We start from the raw sequence: 16,832 nt of genomic DNA on the forward strand, positions 1-16,832 counted from the left end.
CATTACGTATAACAAGGCACACACGCTGTAAATTGTCCTTCCACGTTTTATCTGGCGAATGGGATTTTAACCGTCCGAAACGAGCTTGCTATAAAATAGTTTAATGTATGTTTAATAAAATTTTATATTACCCATCTAGCGCTGTGTATTGCGGGTGAAGTAGAGAGTAAGATTTTATGCAAATTTAACTACAATCGCTACTGATATAAGCTTAAACGATACAAAAGGACAACGACCGTAGCGTTTTTGAACGATTATTTATGATGTTTTCTATAGGACCGACTGCAGATGAAGTGTTGAAGAGCAGTTTTAAAATTAAAAGTATATTGATATCGATTCCTTAATTAACTTCAATCGCAACATAAATTTTTTGTAGAATTTATTTATTTTTTTATTATATAATTATATTTATATTTATATATTTCTATTAATATATATTTATATTATATTTTATCCCTTTTGCGGCAGTGTTGGAATCGCCCTCGAGTGCTGTTGCCCAGTCATCGGATCACCCGTGGCACTACAAGAAATACAATTAAGACATAGACAACACAACATTTAACAAAAAAAGAATGGTGAAATACGAATAAGGATTGAAAGGATACTTGGGATGTGGAATCATAGGACAAGACCGTTGTCTCTGGCGGATCGGAAGATGATCATCATGTAGGGGAGGTCCTTGGTAGCCAACACTTCTCTAATTTCTGTACCCAATATGCTCGACTGCGCTCAACAAGGAAGGTCTTGCGGTTTCAAATTCCACGCAGGACCACAGAAGGTGATCCACATCGTGGAATCCGTCACCGCAGCCACACACCGTGGTCTGTGCCAGAGTTATACACTGTAGATGAGCATTCAACGCAAAATGATTCGACATCAGTCGAGACATCATTCGTATGAACGCAAGGTCTACAGAGAGCCCATTGAACCAAGGCCGTAGGGACACTTGCGGAGAGATCGAGAAAAGAAAACGCCCGAGTTCATCCGCCTCCCACATGCTCTGCCAGCGAGACAGGAAAAGTTGCTGTGGGAAACGAAGGAACTCCTGGGCCGAGATCGGTCGTTCGTAAAAAGCGCCTTCTTTTCCACTTCAATTCCACAATGAGAAGGGACCCAAATTAGCGAGATCCTAAACGCATTATCGAACATTGAGCCAAGCAGTTCAATGATTTTTATGGTGAGGAAGTCCTGATTCTTAACAGCCTTCGGAGATCTCAGTGCTTCAATAGCACTGAGGCTATCAGTGAAAATGAAGTACTGGTCCGAAGGTCTCGCTGCTATCATGAATAGTGCGTACAAGATTGCGGCTAGCTCTTCGGTGTAAACGATACATGGCTGCCTCAATTTGAAAAATGCTTCGGTGGACTCGCTAAAAACACCGAAGCCAGTGCCCTTCTCAGAGGATGATCCATCAGTGTAGTACTGGCTTATTTGGTCTAAATGACCATTAAATGTTTGTAGAATGTAGTAAATATATTTCATAGGTATTAAAAATAAACAAACAGTTCAATGAAAGAACTCTACTGATCTAAGCATTTACTACTTAGCTTAAGTAACACACAAAACTAGTTTATTCATTAATACAAAATAGCCCTAATATTACCTTTAACAGACCCAACCTTTCTTCTACTTCTAAAGATAAACCTAAACAAAAATCTTTATCCAAAATTTCACGACTATCGCTTAGCTCTTTTGTTATTCCTGTCTGCTCGTGCCCACAGTAACCTTACTGGCTGTGTGATACTGGTCGGCCCACTAGACGACCCTCTTTTGCTATTTAAATCATTCACTATTTCCTCCAAATTGTTGCAATGTCCCAACCCCTGAACAACCTTTACCGAGAGGAGAGGCCGTCCAACAACAGAAAAAAAAGCTCCAAAATTCTCAATCATTTCGATCGGTAAAACGATGACGAATCGATTTACAACTGCACCCACTGGACAGCCGTATCGAGACGGTATCGTTCCCAGCACGGCACGGTTGTAAAGTTCGTTCGCCGTTTCACCTGTACGAACCCTGATGCCGCTGCTTCGGTGGGTTGAAAAATTAATCCGTCAATCAGGCACCACCACCGCTACCGTATTGTCGTTGAATTCGTTGCCAAAGCCAAGGTTCAGCCAGGGTGCCCCGGTGATCGTGTGCTGAAGATAATGTGGCAAAAGTTGAAATTGCCTGATTGCTAGTGTTTCATTTTCTCTCTTTCTGTGTTCTCCCGGCGTGTGGTGGTGGACCTGTGACCGGGGCTCAAAGTGAGCGGGCCGTTCGAAGAGCGGATCGAACTGCCGCTAGGTGTCCATTAAACGGTTGTAACCGCAACCAAATTCATTTGTACGATCGTTGATTAATTGCCCCAGCCAAAAGCGTACACACCCTGCGCTGCTTTGAGTTGTTATAATTCTAGTACATTGGGATCGAGCTTGTCGTTTTTTTTTCGCTCTGTCTTAGCCTGGAGACAAGTTTTACAACATTTTTCACGGGACTGAAAAATTCTTGGCCTCAAGGATCTTGATCCTCCATGGGGGGTATCGGATCAAATTTCATCACAAGTAGAGCTTTGAGCATTAGCGGTTGAATCGGTTTGCTTAGAAGGAAATTTAAGGTCAACATTGTTTCGGATACGCATGACCTTAGCCGTCGAAGCTTTCTTCTGTGCCCTAGAAATATAGATCACCACGTAAATGGTACAAGCATAGTCATAAGAGCAAAACTTCTTGTTTTAGTTTGTGTTGAGGAATATTTATAGAAACCCATTTCATTGCTACAGTGTTTAAGTTTACAAGCTTAATTTAAGTGATCGAATTAAAACAAGTAGAAACAAGCTTAAGAATGAGATTTCTTTTCCTTGGATTCAGTTCGCCAGCCGTATTGGAGTAAAAGGCTCGAGAAGGACCCCTGCTGATGAAATTTGTTCGTCACTATGCGATTTACGCCTACATGTATGCAAAGCGCTGCACATGTCGCCAAGGATGCACATTGTGATTGCAGTGACGACAAAATTGGTTACATTAATTAGAAGAAAATATAGTTAAAATTTGAGCTTAAATTCTTTTTCCATCCCTTTGAAATCTCCTTCCCATTACATCCTGACCATTAGTTTTGACCTAAGAATTCCTCTATGCATCCTCGGTTTACCACAAAGGATTCTACGATACAATTTTGACAATACACTGTCCAAAAAAGTGAACATCTCACAGTGCTCCACACCAAATATTCTAGCCGCGGGCCTTCTCTAGTCTTTTTCCAAAAAGCCGTTGAGAATATCTAATTTATGAAGAAACGAACTTGCATATTGGATTAATACCCTTTACCATCTGCCATCACCAAAATCTCGCCGCTAGTGATTTCCACTCTCGAGGCGGTGATTGTGTAACTCCTCCGCTCATGCCATGCTGGATCGTGGTAATTCGCTGTTTTGGTTTCCTGCTTTTCGAGCTCTTTGTCGTCGTCCTCCTCTTCTTCGTCCTTGTCGTAGTGGGACTCGATGATCCTCCCGACGTAACCATCGTAGCGTGTTGAACTATTGTTCGGTGGTACCGTACAGCACGTGCTCGACACCATTATCTGGCCTTTTTAGTTGCTGTTCCAGCCCAGTAGTAGTGAGTGGTTCCTGTCTGGCGTGCACATTCAAACGTCCACTATCGGGATAGCTATAATTGGATACAAAAGCTAGTAAAATCAATTTAATATTATCAAATCTATCACCTGGTACCTGTCAGAACTGGTGAATTCAACCTGGAAGCCAACGAACGTCTTGGAAAAAAACACTCCACTCCTCCACTAACCTCAATATATTCGCATTCAAAGTCTACGAGGGCCGCATGCGGTCTGTGGGCCGCCAGTATGACATACCATAAGAAGTAAACTTGTATTACAAAAAGTGCTTTGTAATTTCCATTAGTTTTGCAATAAATGATATTCATTAGCTAAAACTAAAAATTATATAACCTTCGTTTTGTCTTAACATTATTCATTTTTTCCCATAACTTTTTTGCGATACAACTAACATATCTCAAAGATTCTTCCCAAGATCACAAACATTTCTGCTCCAAGCGCAGCGTTTCAGATTCAACACAACCTTTTCCCATCGATTGTGTAATGGTCGTGGAATCATTTCGCGGTTGTCTTCGGTCCCGTACGAGTTGAAAACAAATCAACGATCCCCAGCCAAAACCAAAATCGTCGTACGGGATGCGCACATTTTCCACGCTTTTCCTTCCTGCAAGAGACGATCGCTGGTGTGGTGTCTCGCAGCAGACGTGCAGCCTATTCAAATACGAGCGACAAACCCAACACACAAACAGCGAAACGCCACGCTTCAACAACGATGGGTTGCGTCTTCTCTGTGATACGATTGTCCCGCGCACGTTAAAACAAGCGTCACGCTTATCGAAATACGTGCTGGCCATTTGAAGAAGGTAAAAGGTGTCCTATGTATGCAACCGTGATGGCACCGGTTGCGCAAAGGAAAGAAAACAGGGAATCAGCAGACTGCGTCACCGGCGCGGCAGAAGGTGATGATGGTAAGCCGTGTGCAACTCTTTCGCTGTAACCTCGTTCAGGTGCATTTGCAACTGTGCCAACGGCTTCAGCCCATATTCAAGATGATAGCCATGGATAATTCTTACGGTCATGATCCGCGAAATGATAAATGTCCAACCGACTATCGCCTGTCGGTACAACGTGCTATGTTTCTGTTGTCACAGGGATTGAAGATTTGATGGGATGATTATCTTTACAGGTGTAATGCATCCCTTTACTCTTGCTGATGTATGGGAAGCGAAATAAAACCATCCTTATATAATTAACGAAGAGGCTGGAGAGGTATTCATGAGCAATTGCATGAAATCATTGATTTTTAATTTTAATAATTTTGTCAATTAATGAATTTGGAATTGATCGGTTCGTGTTGGCAATAGTAGTGAAAACCAATAGACCGATAAAAAATCTTTTAAAAAGAGCTGAGAGCAATTGAACTCCTGTCAGAGTACAAGAGATCTGCAGACCAGACGCAGACCTCCCGGGGATGGGGTACAAAAAAAAAAGCTTCAACTCTTTGAGATGGGTTCAACGACTAACTAAATTAACCCCCGAGAATTGCTTAACTCTTGTAAATCAGCAGACACTTTTATTAATTTTAATTGGTTTTAAATTAATTATAAGATTTAACATCGATAGCCAATGGCTGCCTTGGGCTGGGTACGTTTTGAGCTTTAATTCCTGAATATCTTTTGACAGGGAAGTCGTAAACACTTGAAATTTACAGACCAATTGAATTAATTTGGAATACTTGTTTAAATATTCATATTCATTACTAAGTAAAAAGCCTTTCGTTTGAATTATTTCGATCCAAAAAATTCATCCAATTTTTTATTGTCCATTAATAATATTTCATATCTTGGTACAACCTGCTCTTCACCGTATTTTTCATCTTTTTGGCTTTACAGACCTCTAAGGTAATGCCGGCCATCGAAATGGCCGGCCATACTACGAAGTTGGTTAGTCAGTCCTCACTACGGGGGGACGGGTCCGGATGGAACAAATCCCATCCGGATCGGAAGGATCGGGGTTCAAAAACACCGATCCTCCCGTTTGAAGACCGTCGCTGCTGTCGCCCTATACCACCGGGCCGCCCGAATGTCACAGTATAATCAACCATAAATAATAGTCACCTAGTTTTTTGTCAAAATTTAAAATTAGTTTGATGATGTATATTATCTGAATTATTTGCAGAAGAAGAATTTTTATAAGGTGACAATACGGCGCACGACGTCATACTTAATATAAATAAAAATATTTTTTTAAATTCTCAACGATATGTAATTCGTTAAATAAGCTTCACCGGTTCAAGAAAGGTGAAGTATTTCTTGAAAATGTTATGCTAATGCGACTAGCAGATCAAAAGGTATTAGCTTCACATCACGGAAAAATAAAAACTCCAATGCAAAATGTATGCCCTACCCGTGTAGCCGGTCGTAGGTTTTTCAATACAAATTTGCCTTAGTAGTACCCTAGTTGGCAGTACAACGTGTATTTTTTCGTTCTTAGACACTACGGTTAAATCAACTGTAAGATTTGAGCAAGAAAAAGAACAAAATTTCAAACGTGCTATAATTTTTTGAAATTTGTTCCACACCGCGTACACCGCGAACATGCCCCAAAAACAAAGCCAATGACGTTTGACGTTTGGTAAGCGCGCCAAAGTCAATGTTTTGATTTTGGTTGGGAAACGATAAAAGTTCAATACAATAGAACAAAGTTATTTTCTAAGCTAAAAATATGATATACAGTCAGGAGTGAGTGTTTTTTTTTCTTTTTTAAGCGTTAACCGTGTTGATTGTGTTAACTTTCGGTACACTTCTATTCTCATTTTCAGCTACGCCCGCTCCATAGACGATGTGCGCACTATTGTTCGGCACGCTAAGCTCGATCACAAAAATCTGACCAATGTTGCCCAGGCCATTTATTATCCCACGGAAAGCGAGGGCCATGATTTGAGCAACATCAAGCTGCTCGAGGTGGATGAGCATATACTTGGCGAGCTTAAAACTGGCAGTGAAATGTGTTTCAAGGGTGCGTTGAACGAGAAGGTAGTTTTCTGCACCGAATCACGCACCTACGAGGTGAAAGAGGCGGAAATATCGAACAGTTTGCTGTTGGTGAAGAACCTTAAGCTTGCTCAGGCCACCAGCCGATCACCGATCAAAAGTCCCAAGAGTGGTGTGAACACATCGATGGACAGCAGCATAGAGGAGGAGGATGGCGAAACGATCGACACGATCGATGAGGTGGAACGAAAGGATGTGGTGCAAATATTCCACGATTATTTCGAGCTGCGCCAGGTGAAGCCAAAGTACCGGAAAATCATCGATCTGCTTCGTTTGACCCGGTACGCTGGGCCGGAGAATGAGCATCTGATCGAGCGATCGTTGCTGTTCCGGTTTAAGCAGTTGCTCGATACAGTACAGTGCAGCAAGGAAGAGTTTCATGAAGGTCTAAAAAAATATCGCGCAATTGAGATTGAAGATCGTGTGCGAATGTTGGACTTGGAGTGCGTATTACCCAAGCTCAAGTGTCCTCACAACAGGAACTGATTTGCCAAAATTATCTACTTTCAGATACGAATATCGAGTACTCACCTTGCTCCTATCAGTGGTGGCGGAAAATTCTTGGCAACCCGACGCAATCGACAAGGAAGTCACGCTGGAAGCAATGCAGGGCATCATACCGTACGAGATAGTGGATGGCATATTCGACGTCTACACCTGCCCCAGTGAACGCATTCCGGACCGGTTCCAGTATCGTGAGGATCTCGTGTGCGCCCTTTTCGCTGAAAAGATCCTTCAACATGGCTTAAAGTTTCACATCGATGAATTTCTTGTCACGTGGCAGGAAGCGTTGCCAGACGGGTTCGAAGCAAACGAGCAGTATCTGCGTGGCATCGGCATTGTCGATCGGGAGGGTAGTGTGCCGTGCGTGCGAGGCCTTAACGAAGCAGATCTTCCCATGAATCTACTGGGTCGGCTCGACATGCTGTTCCGGACGAAAGAACGATGGAATTTGGAACAGATCGAACCGTACATTGAGTGCTTTGCGACACCAACGGTAGGTGTTACCTCCATTCTGGCCAAGTACACACGTTCGCTGGTCGTAAAAGGTGTTCGGATGTACGTGTCGAAGCATTAGGAGCATTACGATGGGGCAAGAAAGTAATCCGCGTTTAATACAGGGTATCCCAACAATTGTTGCCCAAATATATATGTTCTGTTCAGCACGTCCTTATATATTTTTGGTTTCTCCTACTGATTATTAATTTTGTTTTGATATGCTAGAACTTGGAGTGAATTTCTCGTATAACAGTTTATGAGCACTCTGAGGAACTCCGTAAAGCTGTAAATATAACTATAAGTAAGCAAATTTACCAGGGTGTATAAATAAATTAATTTTCACATAATTAAAATTATGAGGATGAGGCTGCGTCATCGATGTTATATAAGAAATAAACTAAAGTTGATATATTTCTAACATTATTTTTAGTATGATTTAAGTAGAACAACGATGGAGCCATCTGAAACAGGAAAGAAACGGATCATTGTAACAGTACAAAGCGTGGCGTTTTACCAATGAGAGAGGATCACGAGGACGGAGGGGACGGGAAGAAACATATAGACAAAAAGAGAATTGAAGACATCCGGGGCATCTGAGGACCCTACCCTTGAAGCAATGAACCAATGAAACATGCTTGAGCCAAGTGACGCCTCAATTTTAAAGAGTCTAAACCAAAGATACGATTCCGCATATTTCGAACGGCAAAGAATATTTTTGCAGATTCTCAATTCTAGTGCAGCACTCAATTGTACTAGGACTCCATATAGCGCAGGGTAAATGACTGATTCGAATGTTTTTGGTGTAGCACAAGTTTTTGTTGTATCGCAATGATTGGCAACGGATGATCGATAATCCTTTTCCTGGATTGGATATGTACGACACGATTTCCAAAAGGATGGAAAGATCACAGCCAAGTTGAATATTTTGAAAAGAATTGCTACAAAGAGAACCATTACGAGAAGATAATTTTTAGTTTAGAAAAAACACTCTCAATCATCTCAATGGTTAAGTTAATTGGACAACATTTTAAGGAGTGTGTGAGAAAGCACAACTTAAGCTGTTAGGATCACTTGCAGGAAAAAAAATCAGCAAAAAGGTCAGAAACACCTTCCTGTGTATTATCCGAACACAAATCAGAAAACATTTCATTGGGCAGAGTATTCGAGGTTCTTCTAGATTTGACAAATTGTCAAAACGACAGAGGAATGGTGTGGAAACGCATCTGCAGCCTACGATAAGTTAAATTATTCGAAAAGTTCATGTAATATTTACAGCTTAAAAAGAGTCCCTCAGAGTGCTTATAAACTTTTATACGAGAAATTCACTCCAATTTCTAGCGAAATTACAATTAATTTCAAAACGAAATAAAAAATCCAACCATTTGGTTCGATAAACAAAAATATATTTGGACGATCCAAAAAAAATTTCGGGACGAGAACCAAAAATACATGGGGATGTGTCAAAAATCCTCGGAACAAGACAAAAATATACAGGAACGCGACAGAAAAATTTTGGGATACCCTTTAATAAGAAAAATTATAGTAAATATACTGCCCATTCATGGTCCGATGTTTAGGTTAGCTTCATTTTTTCTTATTACTTCGCTGCTTTTTCTCTAGAATTCGCTGTTCTTCAGACCTGCGCACGAGACTTATGGCAGACTGATCTTTCTCGATTGGCCGGCTCTGCATTGCGCCAATGTTTAACGACGGATAGTTCATCTCCAGCTGATCAGCAATGATTGGTTTTGCCAGCAGTTGGCTGAGCTCCAAACGTTTCGCCTTGAACTGACGCTTGCGCTTCGTTTGCTCCAATCGCCTCATATCCTCCTGCTCACTATCCACCTCGGAATCGCTCCGAAACTCTTTCGCCAGCTGATCTTCCCAAGAGCGGCTCGCCGATTCACGGCGCTGCTGCAGATCCATTCGTTCGATTTGACGAGCCAACTGTACGCGTTCCTTCACCTGTTTCATAGCCCGCTCGGAGGTAGGATACAGCGGTAAATCTTGTGTGCGTCCCAGATCCTGGTTAAGCTTAACGTAGTCCTTTACTTCACCCGGTCCAATCAGCAGTACCGTTAGGCCTTCTTTGCTCGCACGCGCCGTACGTCCCGAACGGTGCACATAATTTTCCGTCGTTTTCGGAACCTGATAGTGGATGACGTGGTCCACGTTGGGGATGTCCAAACCGCGCGCCGCCACATCAGTCGCAATGAGCAACGCTCGCGGATTAGCCGTGAAACGTTCAAGATTCTTCAACCGCTGACGCTGTTGCATGCTACCGAACAGGCTGAGCGGTTGACAGTTCAAATAGTCGAACAGCGAAACGAGCCGTTTGACGCAATCGATCGAGTTGCAGAACACGAGCGTACGGCCTGGATGTCGATCAAGGAAGTAGTATAGATAGAAGTCTTTATGCTCCGCCTGGCATAAGATACGCGACTCGGTAAGGGTACGTGCTGTACCGTGATCTTGGGTGAGATCAACGACCTTCGGATTGGTCATACCGATTATTTCGATCAGATTGTCCATACGCTGGCCGGGAGTAAGTTTGAGCACTTTTTTCGATTTTTTTACGTTTTCTTCAGATTGAAGAAAGAAGAAAATAAAATATTGTTAACAATTACTCTAACGAACTCAGACTACGTCCATACTTACTTTTCAAATGTTCCGGCAACTCGTGATCCATAGTGAGCGTAGCAGAAAAGATGTAGTTACGTCTCATTTTCTTCGCATCTTCGTTTGCATTGATAAGCTCCAATAATTGCTTCAGTTCCTCAAAGTGTCCTTTTTCCAACATCCGGTCAGTTTCATCTATAACCAGAAATCTAAGAAAAAAATACCATGAATAAATCGCTCAACGACAGCCAAAATATCTTCATTACACACCTTATATCGGTCACCTTCGAAAGATGATGATTATCACTCTGTATCAGTTCCCACAGCCGACCGGGCGTAGCGATCACTATTTCCGGACACTTGCGCAACAGACGTTCCTGTTTCACCGCAGCCAATCCACCGAAAATGGTCGCAATATTGATGTCGGTGTACTTCGCTACTGCCTTCAGATGATCGTTTATCTGTACCGCAAGTTCGCGCGTTGGCGTAAGTATCAATCCGTACAATGGTTTCTCGGTGTGAACAACATTCTTGTTCAAATGTTGAACTCCCTCGGCAAACACCTGCTCATCCTCCTCCGTCATATCAATATCTTCCGGTGGAGGTGTCAACTCGTGCTCGCTCGAATCATCGGCATTCGGTTGCTTGGCTTTCTTCATCCGCATTATACCTTCCAGCATAGGTATTCCGAAGGCAAGAGTTTTACCACTTCCCGTTTCGGCAGCACCAAGTAAATCCCGCCGGCCATAGATGGCAACCGGAAGTGATTTGTTCTGGATTTCGGTTGGTACTTTGAAGCCCTTATCGGCGAGAGCCCTCACAATTGGTTCCGAAACGCCTAGCTGTGTCCAAGCCTACATTACGAAAGATTTGCATTATTCTTCTTTAAAATCAATGCTTGTATTTGTAGAAAGAGCAAAAACAAACTCACCATATAATCCACACTCGAATAAGGTTTTGCTTCAGGTTTGCCTAGCTGCGCATTGTTTTCTTTACCTTTTTTCTGTGTTGTTTTACTGGAATCTATCCGTTGGTTTGGCTTCAGTTTCTTTTCCTGTTTTGATCTTGAATTTTTGGAGGAAGCTGGTGCAACGGATTCCTTTCCAGAGTCTTGAGGAGTCTCCAGTTTCTTCGATGTAGAAGGTTTTTTCAGCAACATCGAAAAAACCGGAACCGGATCTTGCTCCCCACTATCGTCAGAAACACTATCATCCTGGTTCGGTTTGATGACTCCGGTCTGCTTAACGGGTTTAATCTTTTTCTTTGGTTGATCATCGAACCCGGAATCATCTTCACTAGAATCCTCATCCCTCGGTTTAGCAGTTTTCTTTTTCTTAGATTTCTTTTGTTTCTTTTTGCTTCTAATCTCCTCATCCGAATCACTTTCATCGTCACTATCGATAGAACGTTTACGCTTCGGTTTATTTTTCTTCTCAATAACCTCATCTTCTTCACGACTCTAAAAAGGAAGGAGTTATTATTTTAACTACCAAACATTCACTAAAACCACCTGTATCATAGCTCTATACCAACCTTGCGCTTTTCCTGCCTCACAAAGTCTCCCGAATAGTTCTCCAAGATTTCCAACCCTACGAAGCCACCGAAATCGGCACCTTCATCGGCAATCACGGGACCGTTCAATTTCACTGGCTGCCATGATGCATCCTTGGCCTTCTTGCGTCCATGGAACTTGTGGGGCAACTTTTTAGGATTGAATTTCCTTTGTTTCTGCATGGTTTATTGAATATTTTACAAACCAAGCCGGTACCGCACGTGTTTTTGGGATACTGGCGATGTTACCAAAACAAACTGCTGTCAAGCTGTGAAAGAAATGTCAAGCGGCATGTACATAATTTCCCCTTTCAGACGTTAGCATTCAAACGTCTTACGTCAGCTGCTTTTTAATTTCCCACGTGGTTTCCAGCTATAAAACCGTTTATTTAAAAAAATCCACCAAACAAGCGCTTGAAAATATCTATAACAATTATATAATAATAACTTTCAATAATGTAACGATCATATACAGCAAATAATTTCTTTTATATTTCAATTCAGTCGATACGGTGGAATAGTATAAGGGATGCTTAAATATCAAGGTATTGCCATGAGCTGAATCGCTCACACTTGGCAGGATATCATCGTGTTGGTAAGAATAACGTCTTAATGCATTGCATTTAGAGAAAAAAGATTGAAATTTCTTGGAGTTTTCTTTTTTCTTCAACGCATGACACATAGTTGAAGAACATTATTGTATTTCGAAAATTGTTCTCTTGCATTCTACATGGTATTTAAACACCAAATCCAGTCCACAATCCGTCCAGGATATTTTACACCCTTTGAGCGGAAGCTAGATTGAAAGTTATAGTAAAATTCGGACGGGTGCATAGCGGCTCAAAATCAATCTTCTTCTTCTTCTTCTTAGATTAACGACCTTCTAAGTCACGCCGGTCATCGAATGGCTTAGATGACTTTCCGAAACCACGTAGTTGGATAGTCAGTCTTCACTAAAGGCTCTAAATCAATGTATATTACTGAATCATTTTACCTGTATACACGAGTTCAAATGAAAAGACGATTAATAACAGGGAGACCACAAGTTCCAAGAATGACCTATTTTTTTCTGAAGTTATACTATTCGATTCTGCATACGGTAAGACGATCCGAACGAGATTTGATATCGGATGCTGTCGTGTAAAGACTGATGCCACAACAGTCTCAGAATGTACAATTTATTATACATCATATACGCATACAGTACAGTTTACTGATACTGGACTCTGAAAAATGCATCGAAAAGTAGAGCATTCAAAGTGTCGGTCGAATTCAAAGTGTCCGATTTTGAATACCCAACTTTGTATATTATATTTCAGTACAATAAGAAATACCCATCAAAAGCATAGTCAAATTTATAATACTATTTTACGAAACTACACCCTATGTATTGCTTCTCACATGTCAAACGCTGTTGACGAACTGTCCCTAGCAATCCCTATGCTGTCCTCATTTCGTATTTTCTCCAAATCGAATAAACTTGCAACAACTATCTTTTGCGTACTTTTCGTCTATTCATCCAATCATCGTCTCAGATTATCTTTTCGACCTTGATCTCTTCTAAGTATCCTTCCTACAATCATCAAGTTAATACACAGATTAAATATATGTCTTAATCTTGAACTACTTATTAATCTTTAGAAACAAAAACGCTTTCCAAAATATACACACATTAATATTTTAACTCTGCATGAATCACGTTCATTCCACGTCTTCGCAACGCCAAACTGTACATACATTTTCATTCTCATAAATCGCTTCAAGTCTGCGCCCAATTACTCACGAAAAAACAGTAACGCTCCAAACACACTAACCCATCCACATTCGATGCTCCTTAAGCAATGTTTACATTCACCTCACGTGCAGCTAGCCGATCGGTTACATCGTTTCAAACCCCGCGTAAGGATAGTGTTGCTTTTCACGCGCTCAACAACTTCCGCCACCACGGTAGGTCATTGTCGCACTTTCAACAGCATCGCATCGCGTCTAAGGACAACCGGTGTCATCCGTATCGGCAAACTTCTCAACTGTTAATATACTCGGGCCTCCTGGAGGTCCATGACTTTTAAAGTCCGCACGGCAATATTTTGCGCATCGTGACTCCTACACACCTTGGCGCGTGTTAGCGCGCTTTACGTTACCGCCACAATCGACCTCTGGAAGCTTCCTGTAGCAAACTTCGCATCATTTCCAGTTGTGCGTGTTGTGTTTATCATACAGCAATTGGTCTGTGATCGGAGAGTTATCTGCAACTCTGTATAAGAATGCTCTTGCAAATCGCACCTACGATTCGATTTAAGGCGTAGCTCACTCGGAGAACAACATATGGGCTGGTGAGGCTGTGCGACAACCTCACTAGTAGTAGGGGTCGCCGAGCAGTGTAGCAACTGTACATTAAGTGAACGATAAAAAAGCGCATGGTTGCACGGGCACGGGTACGCTGCGCGCCACCGTCGACGATCAGAACATTTAAGCGAACCCCCCTCCGAACCTGGCGGACAGTTCGTGGCCAACCGAACGACGATACGCACGCACTTTCAGTTTCGTACCACGGCAACAATCGCTCGCTGGCTGGCGTGGTACTTATTGTGATTAAACCGCGCAAGAACTTGTCGTGATAAAGTAACAATTACCCTTGATTATAGCAAACGAGTGATAGGAGACGTTTGCTCTGTGATCGTGCCCAAGTGATTAGTGGCAAATAATTCCTATTTGGTTTAGTGCAATGTGCATATAATTTTACGTTTTCAAAACGTTACAAACTGTGATATTTATGCACTGGAGATAGATACAAGCCAATCGATACATTGAAGTAAAATAACATTGGAATACAAACAGTTAATTTTGTGGTGAGTAAAGTGTTTAAAGTCTAAATATTTAAGATACAAAGCCAGTCTTAGCACTTTAGCTTCGTAATGGCTTCGCATCACTTCGATCGAATCGTTTCAAGAACAGTGTGCGGTTTTATAATGTTCCCTTCGCCTAATCGATCGTACCTAAACGTTGGCACGTGTTTGGACTTCTTTGGACCTCCCCATTAGCTCCAGCGCAACATGCAAGCTACATTTTGACTCCAATTTTTTTTTTTTTTTTTGCTTTACCAAACCGCGGACATCGATAGTTAAGAATGTCAAGTTCAACTAGTTCGGAGTGCTACAGAGTCTTGTCTGGGAACAGGTGATCGATACCCTTATAAGCTATTCGACCGAGAATGTGTCCCTAAATACCTAAATTCAAGTGATTGAGCTTAGATGATGCATCTAAGCGACAATCCTTTCTATAACTTTACCACCTATTTTCGCACGTTTTTTTTCCCAAAAATTGCCGCTTTTTCGATTGATCTACAATGGTTCGTGTTTGATTGTGTGTTGTTATCAGTGCGACCAAATGTGCAAATGTTACGCGTACCTGTTGAGAATCGTTTAGTCTACCACCCCCTCCCCCCCCCCCTTCCCCCTTTGTTGCGTGACAGGTTTGTTTGCCAACAGCACACACCCATTAGTTTGCTATCGATTTGTGCTTTTCGTTGCCAATTTTTACCACTTTCTGCGCCGCACAGAATGCTGACAATTTTTGGGACGATTGGTCGCGGTACATGGCGGACTCAAGGCTCACAATTACTATTCAACCGATGATGAAAGATAACCTTCATTGATTTAAAAAATTTATCACATTCTTCAGAATGCATTACTACTGCTACGGGCAAACCGGCGGCGTAGTCAGAGTGTAGCACCATGAATGAATCGAACGAATGCTTCTTGATTCCCGCCCCACCAACGTGTGTGGGAACGGCAGCAAAACTGGACCACATGGTGCGCCTGGCTTAGCATGATAGTCAAGCAGTCTGCAGCTTAGCATTTCCTTTCCTGGCCTGTGCGAAAAGTGCATATTTGACAGTGACATACATAGGAGTTTGTGGAGCAATCGGTTTGCGAGAGGTAGTGCAAGGTGCATGATGCAACTTTGTGTGGAGTTTTCGTGGTAAAAAAAAAACTATTTAAGTTTACACGTTCGCCAATGATAACATTAAAGTTCTTAGAGATGTGCTTCTTTCATGAAACATTTTGTTAATCATCGAAAACCCACACTAAGTAGGGCATGTTGACATTCTCAACTCAAGGCTTTATGAATTCCGCTTGAATTAGCACCATGCACTTTGAAACTGGTCTACTTTTATTAAGTCTTAGGTGTTCACGAACTCGTGTACCATCGGCCCAATTTAATGTAAGCAAAATTGTTTAAACTGTGTAGGAATCTTCTCCTCATTTGCACGTAACATTCTCGATGTCGAAATTCGCACAACCAGTCCATCAGCATCTACTACATTTAGGGACATTGCAATCAAAGCTAATTAACTCCACCTATACTACTCCACACAACCGTCGCCGTGCCAAAAAGTGGTAGTCAAAAACAAATTAAAAAATTCATCCTAAATAGACACGTTCAATGCAATGCCGAAAGGGAAACATTGAAAGGTTCTGCACACATCGACGATCAGCAATTTTGTTTCTTTCCCTCCGCTTAGTTTGACGAACCTGTTTTGTCATGTACCTTCCGAAAATGAAGTCGCTGTGTCCTCAGACATAAGAGAGAGAGACGTACCGAATGGCTGCAGGGCGAAGCACTGATCGCACTGACATTGGCGACAGACTGATATGGAAGACAGTGAAAAAATGCAATGCAAAAAGGGTTATCCGTTAAAGAGTTTTTTTTTGTCCACATCTTTATGTCCAGCTCTCCTAATAGTAACAACTCCCCGGAAGGAAAAAAAAAACTACATTAAAATGTGTGGAATGGAAGAAAGGCACACAAAAAGCGATCACCCATTCTGCAAATTTGTTCCTCCAACGGTTATGAACCCTTTCTCATTCGAACCGAATTTTTGGCCCAAAATTGAAAAGACGTGAACAAATTTACTCCGCCCAAAACTGGTTCTACATTGATCGAAAGCGCGATCATGATGAAAAGTCAAGTTGTAGGGTAGGGTGGTAACATTAAATCACCATCATTCTTTCATGTGTTCCTCATTGTCATCAGCTGTCCGTCATTATTGCCTCC

At 41.8% G+C, this 16,832-nt stretch overlaps 3 protein-coding genes across 6 annotated transcripts in view; 2 read left to right on the top strand and 1 right to left on the bottom strand.

The window, feature by feature from the left end:
• LOC126568810 (exportin-2) overlaps window positions 1-16,832 on the top strand; it is a 487,296-nt gene that overhangs the window by 254,653 nt on the left and 215,811 nt on the right. The gene's annotated exons all lie outside the window — the stretch shown is intronic.
• Window positions 6,268-7,686, top strand: LOC126556129 (sister chromatid cohesion protein DCC1). The gene is made up of 3 exons (XM_050211348.1): window positions 6,268-6,293; window positions 6,374-7,048; window positions 7,116-7,686. Exons 1-3 carry the CDS (start codon window positions 6,277-6,279, stop codon window positions 7,681-7,683), a joined length of 1,260 nt encoding a protein of 419 aa, XP_050067305.1. The 5' UTR covers window positions 6,268-6,276; the 3' UTR covers window positions 7,684-7,686.
• LOC126556502 (ATP-dependent RNA helicase ddx24) lies at window positions 9,187-11,967 on the bottom strand. The gene is made up of 5 exons (XM_050211765.1): window positions 11,757-11,967; window positions 11,155-11,682; window positions 10,494-11,077; window positions 10,263-10,432; window positions 9,187-10,186 (listed from the first exon to the last, which is right to left on the bottom strand). The coding sequence occupies exons 1-5, from the start codon at window positions 11,955-11,957 to the stop codon at window positions 9,189-9,191; spliced, it is 2,481 nt and encodes an 826-aa protein (XP_050067722.1). The 5' UTR covers window positions 11,958-11,967; the 3' UTR covers window positions 9,187-9,188.

The sequence above is a fragment of the Anopheles maculipalpis genome, chromosome 2RL, assembly GCF_943734695.1.
Source record: "Anopheles maculipalpis chromosome 2RL, idAnoMacuDA_375_x, whole genome shotgun sequence".
In the NCBI taxonomy this organism is placed as follows: domain Eukaryota; kingdom Metazoa; phylum Arthropoda; class Insecta; order Diptera; family Culicidae; genus Anopheles; species Anopheles maculipalpis.

Excerpts from the sequence above, each read along its gene's own strand:
- LOC126556129 (XM_050211348.1), top strand. Across the intron at positions 7,049-7,115 it reads GTGCGAATGTTGGACTTGGA|ATACGAATATCGAGTACTCA; the intron begins GTGCGTATTACC and ends ATCTACTTTCAG.
- LOC126556502 (XM_050211765.1), bottom strand. The coding sequence starts at position 11,957 with ATGCAGAAACAAAGGAAATTCAATCCTAAAAAGTTGCCCCACAAGTTC. Across the intron at positions 11,078-11,154 it reads ATTCGAGTGTGGATTATATG|GCTTGGACACAGCTAGGCGT; the intron begins GTGAGTTTGTTT and ends TTCGTAATGTAG. Across the intron at positions 10,187-10,262 it reads GTTGCCGGAACATTTGAAAA|AAAACGTAAAAAAATCGAAA; the intron begins GTAAGTATGGAC and ends TTCAATCTGAAG.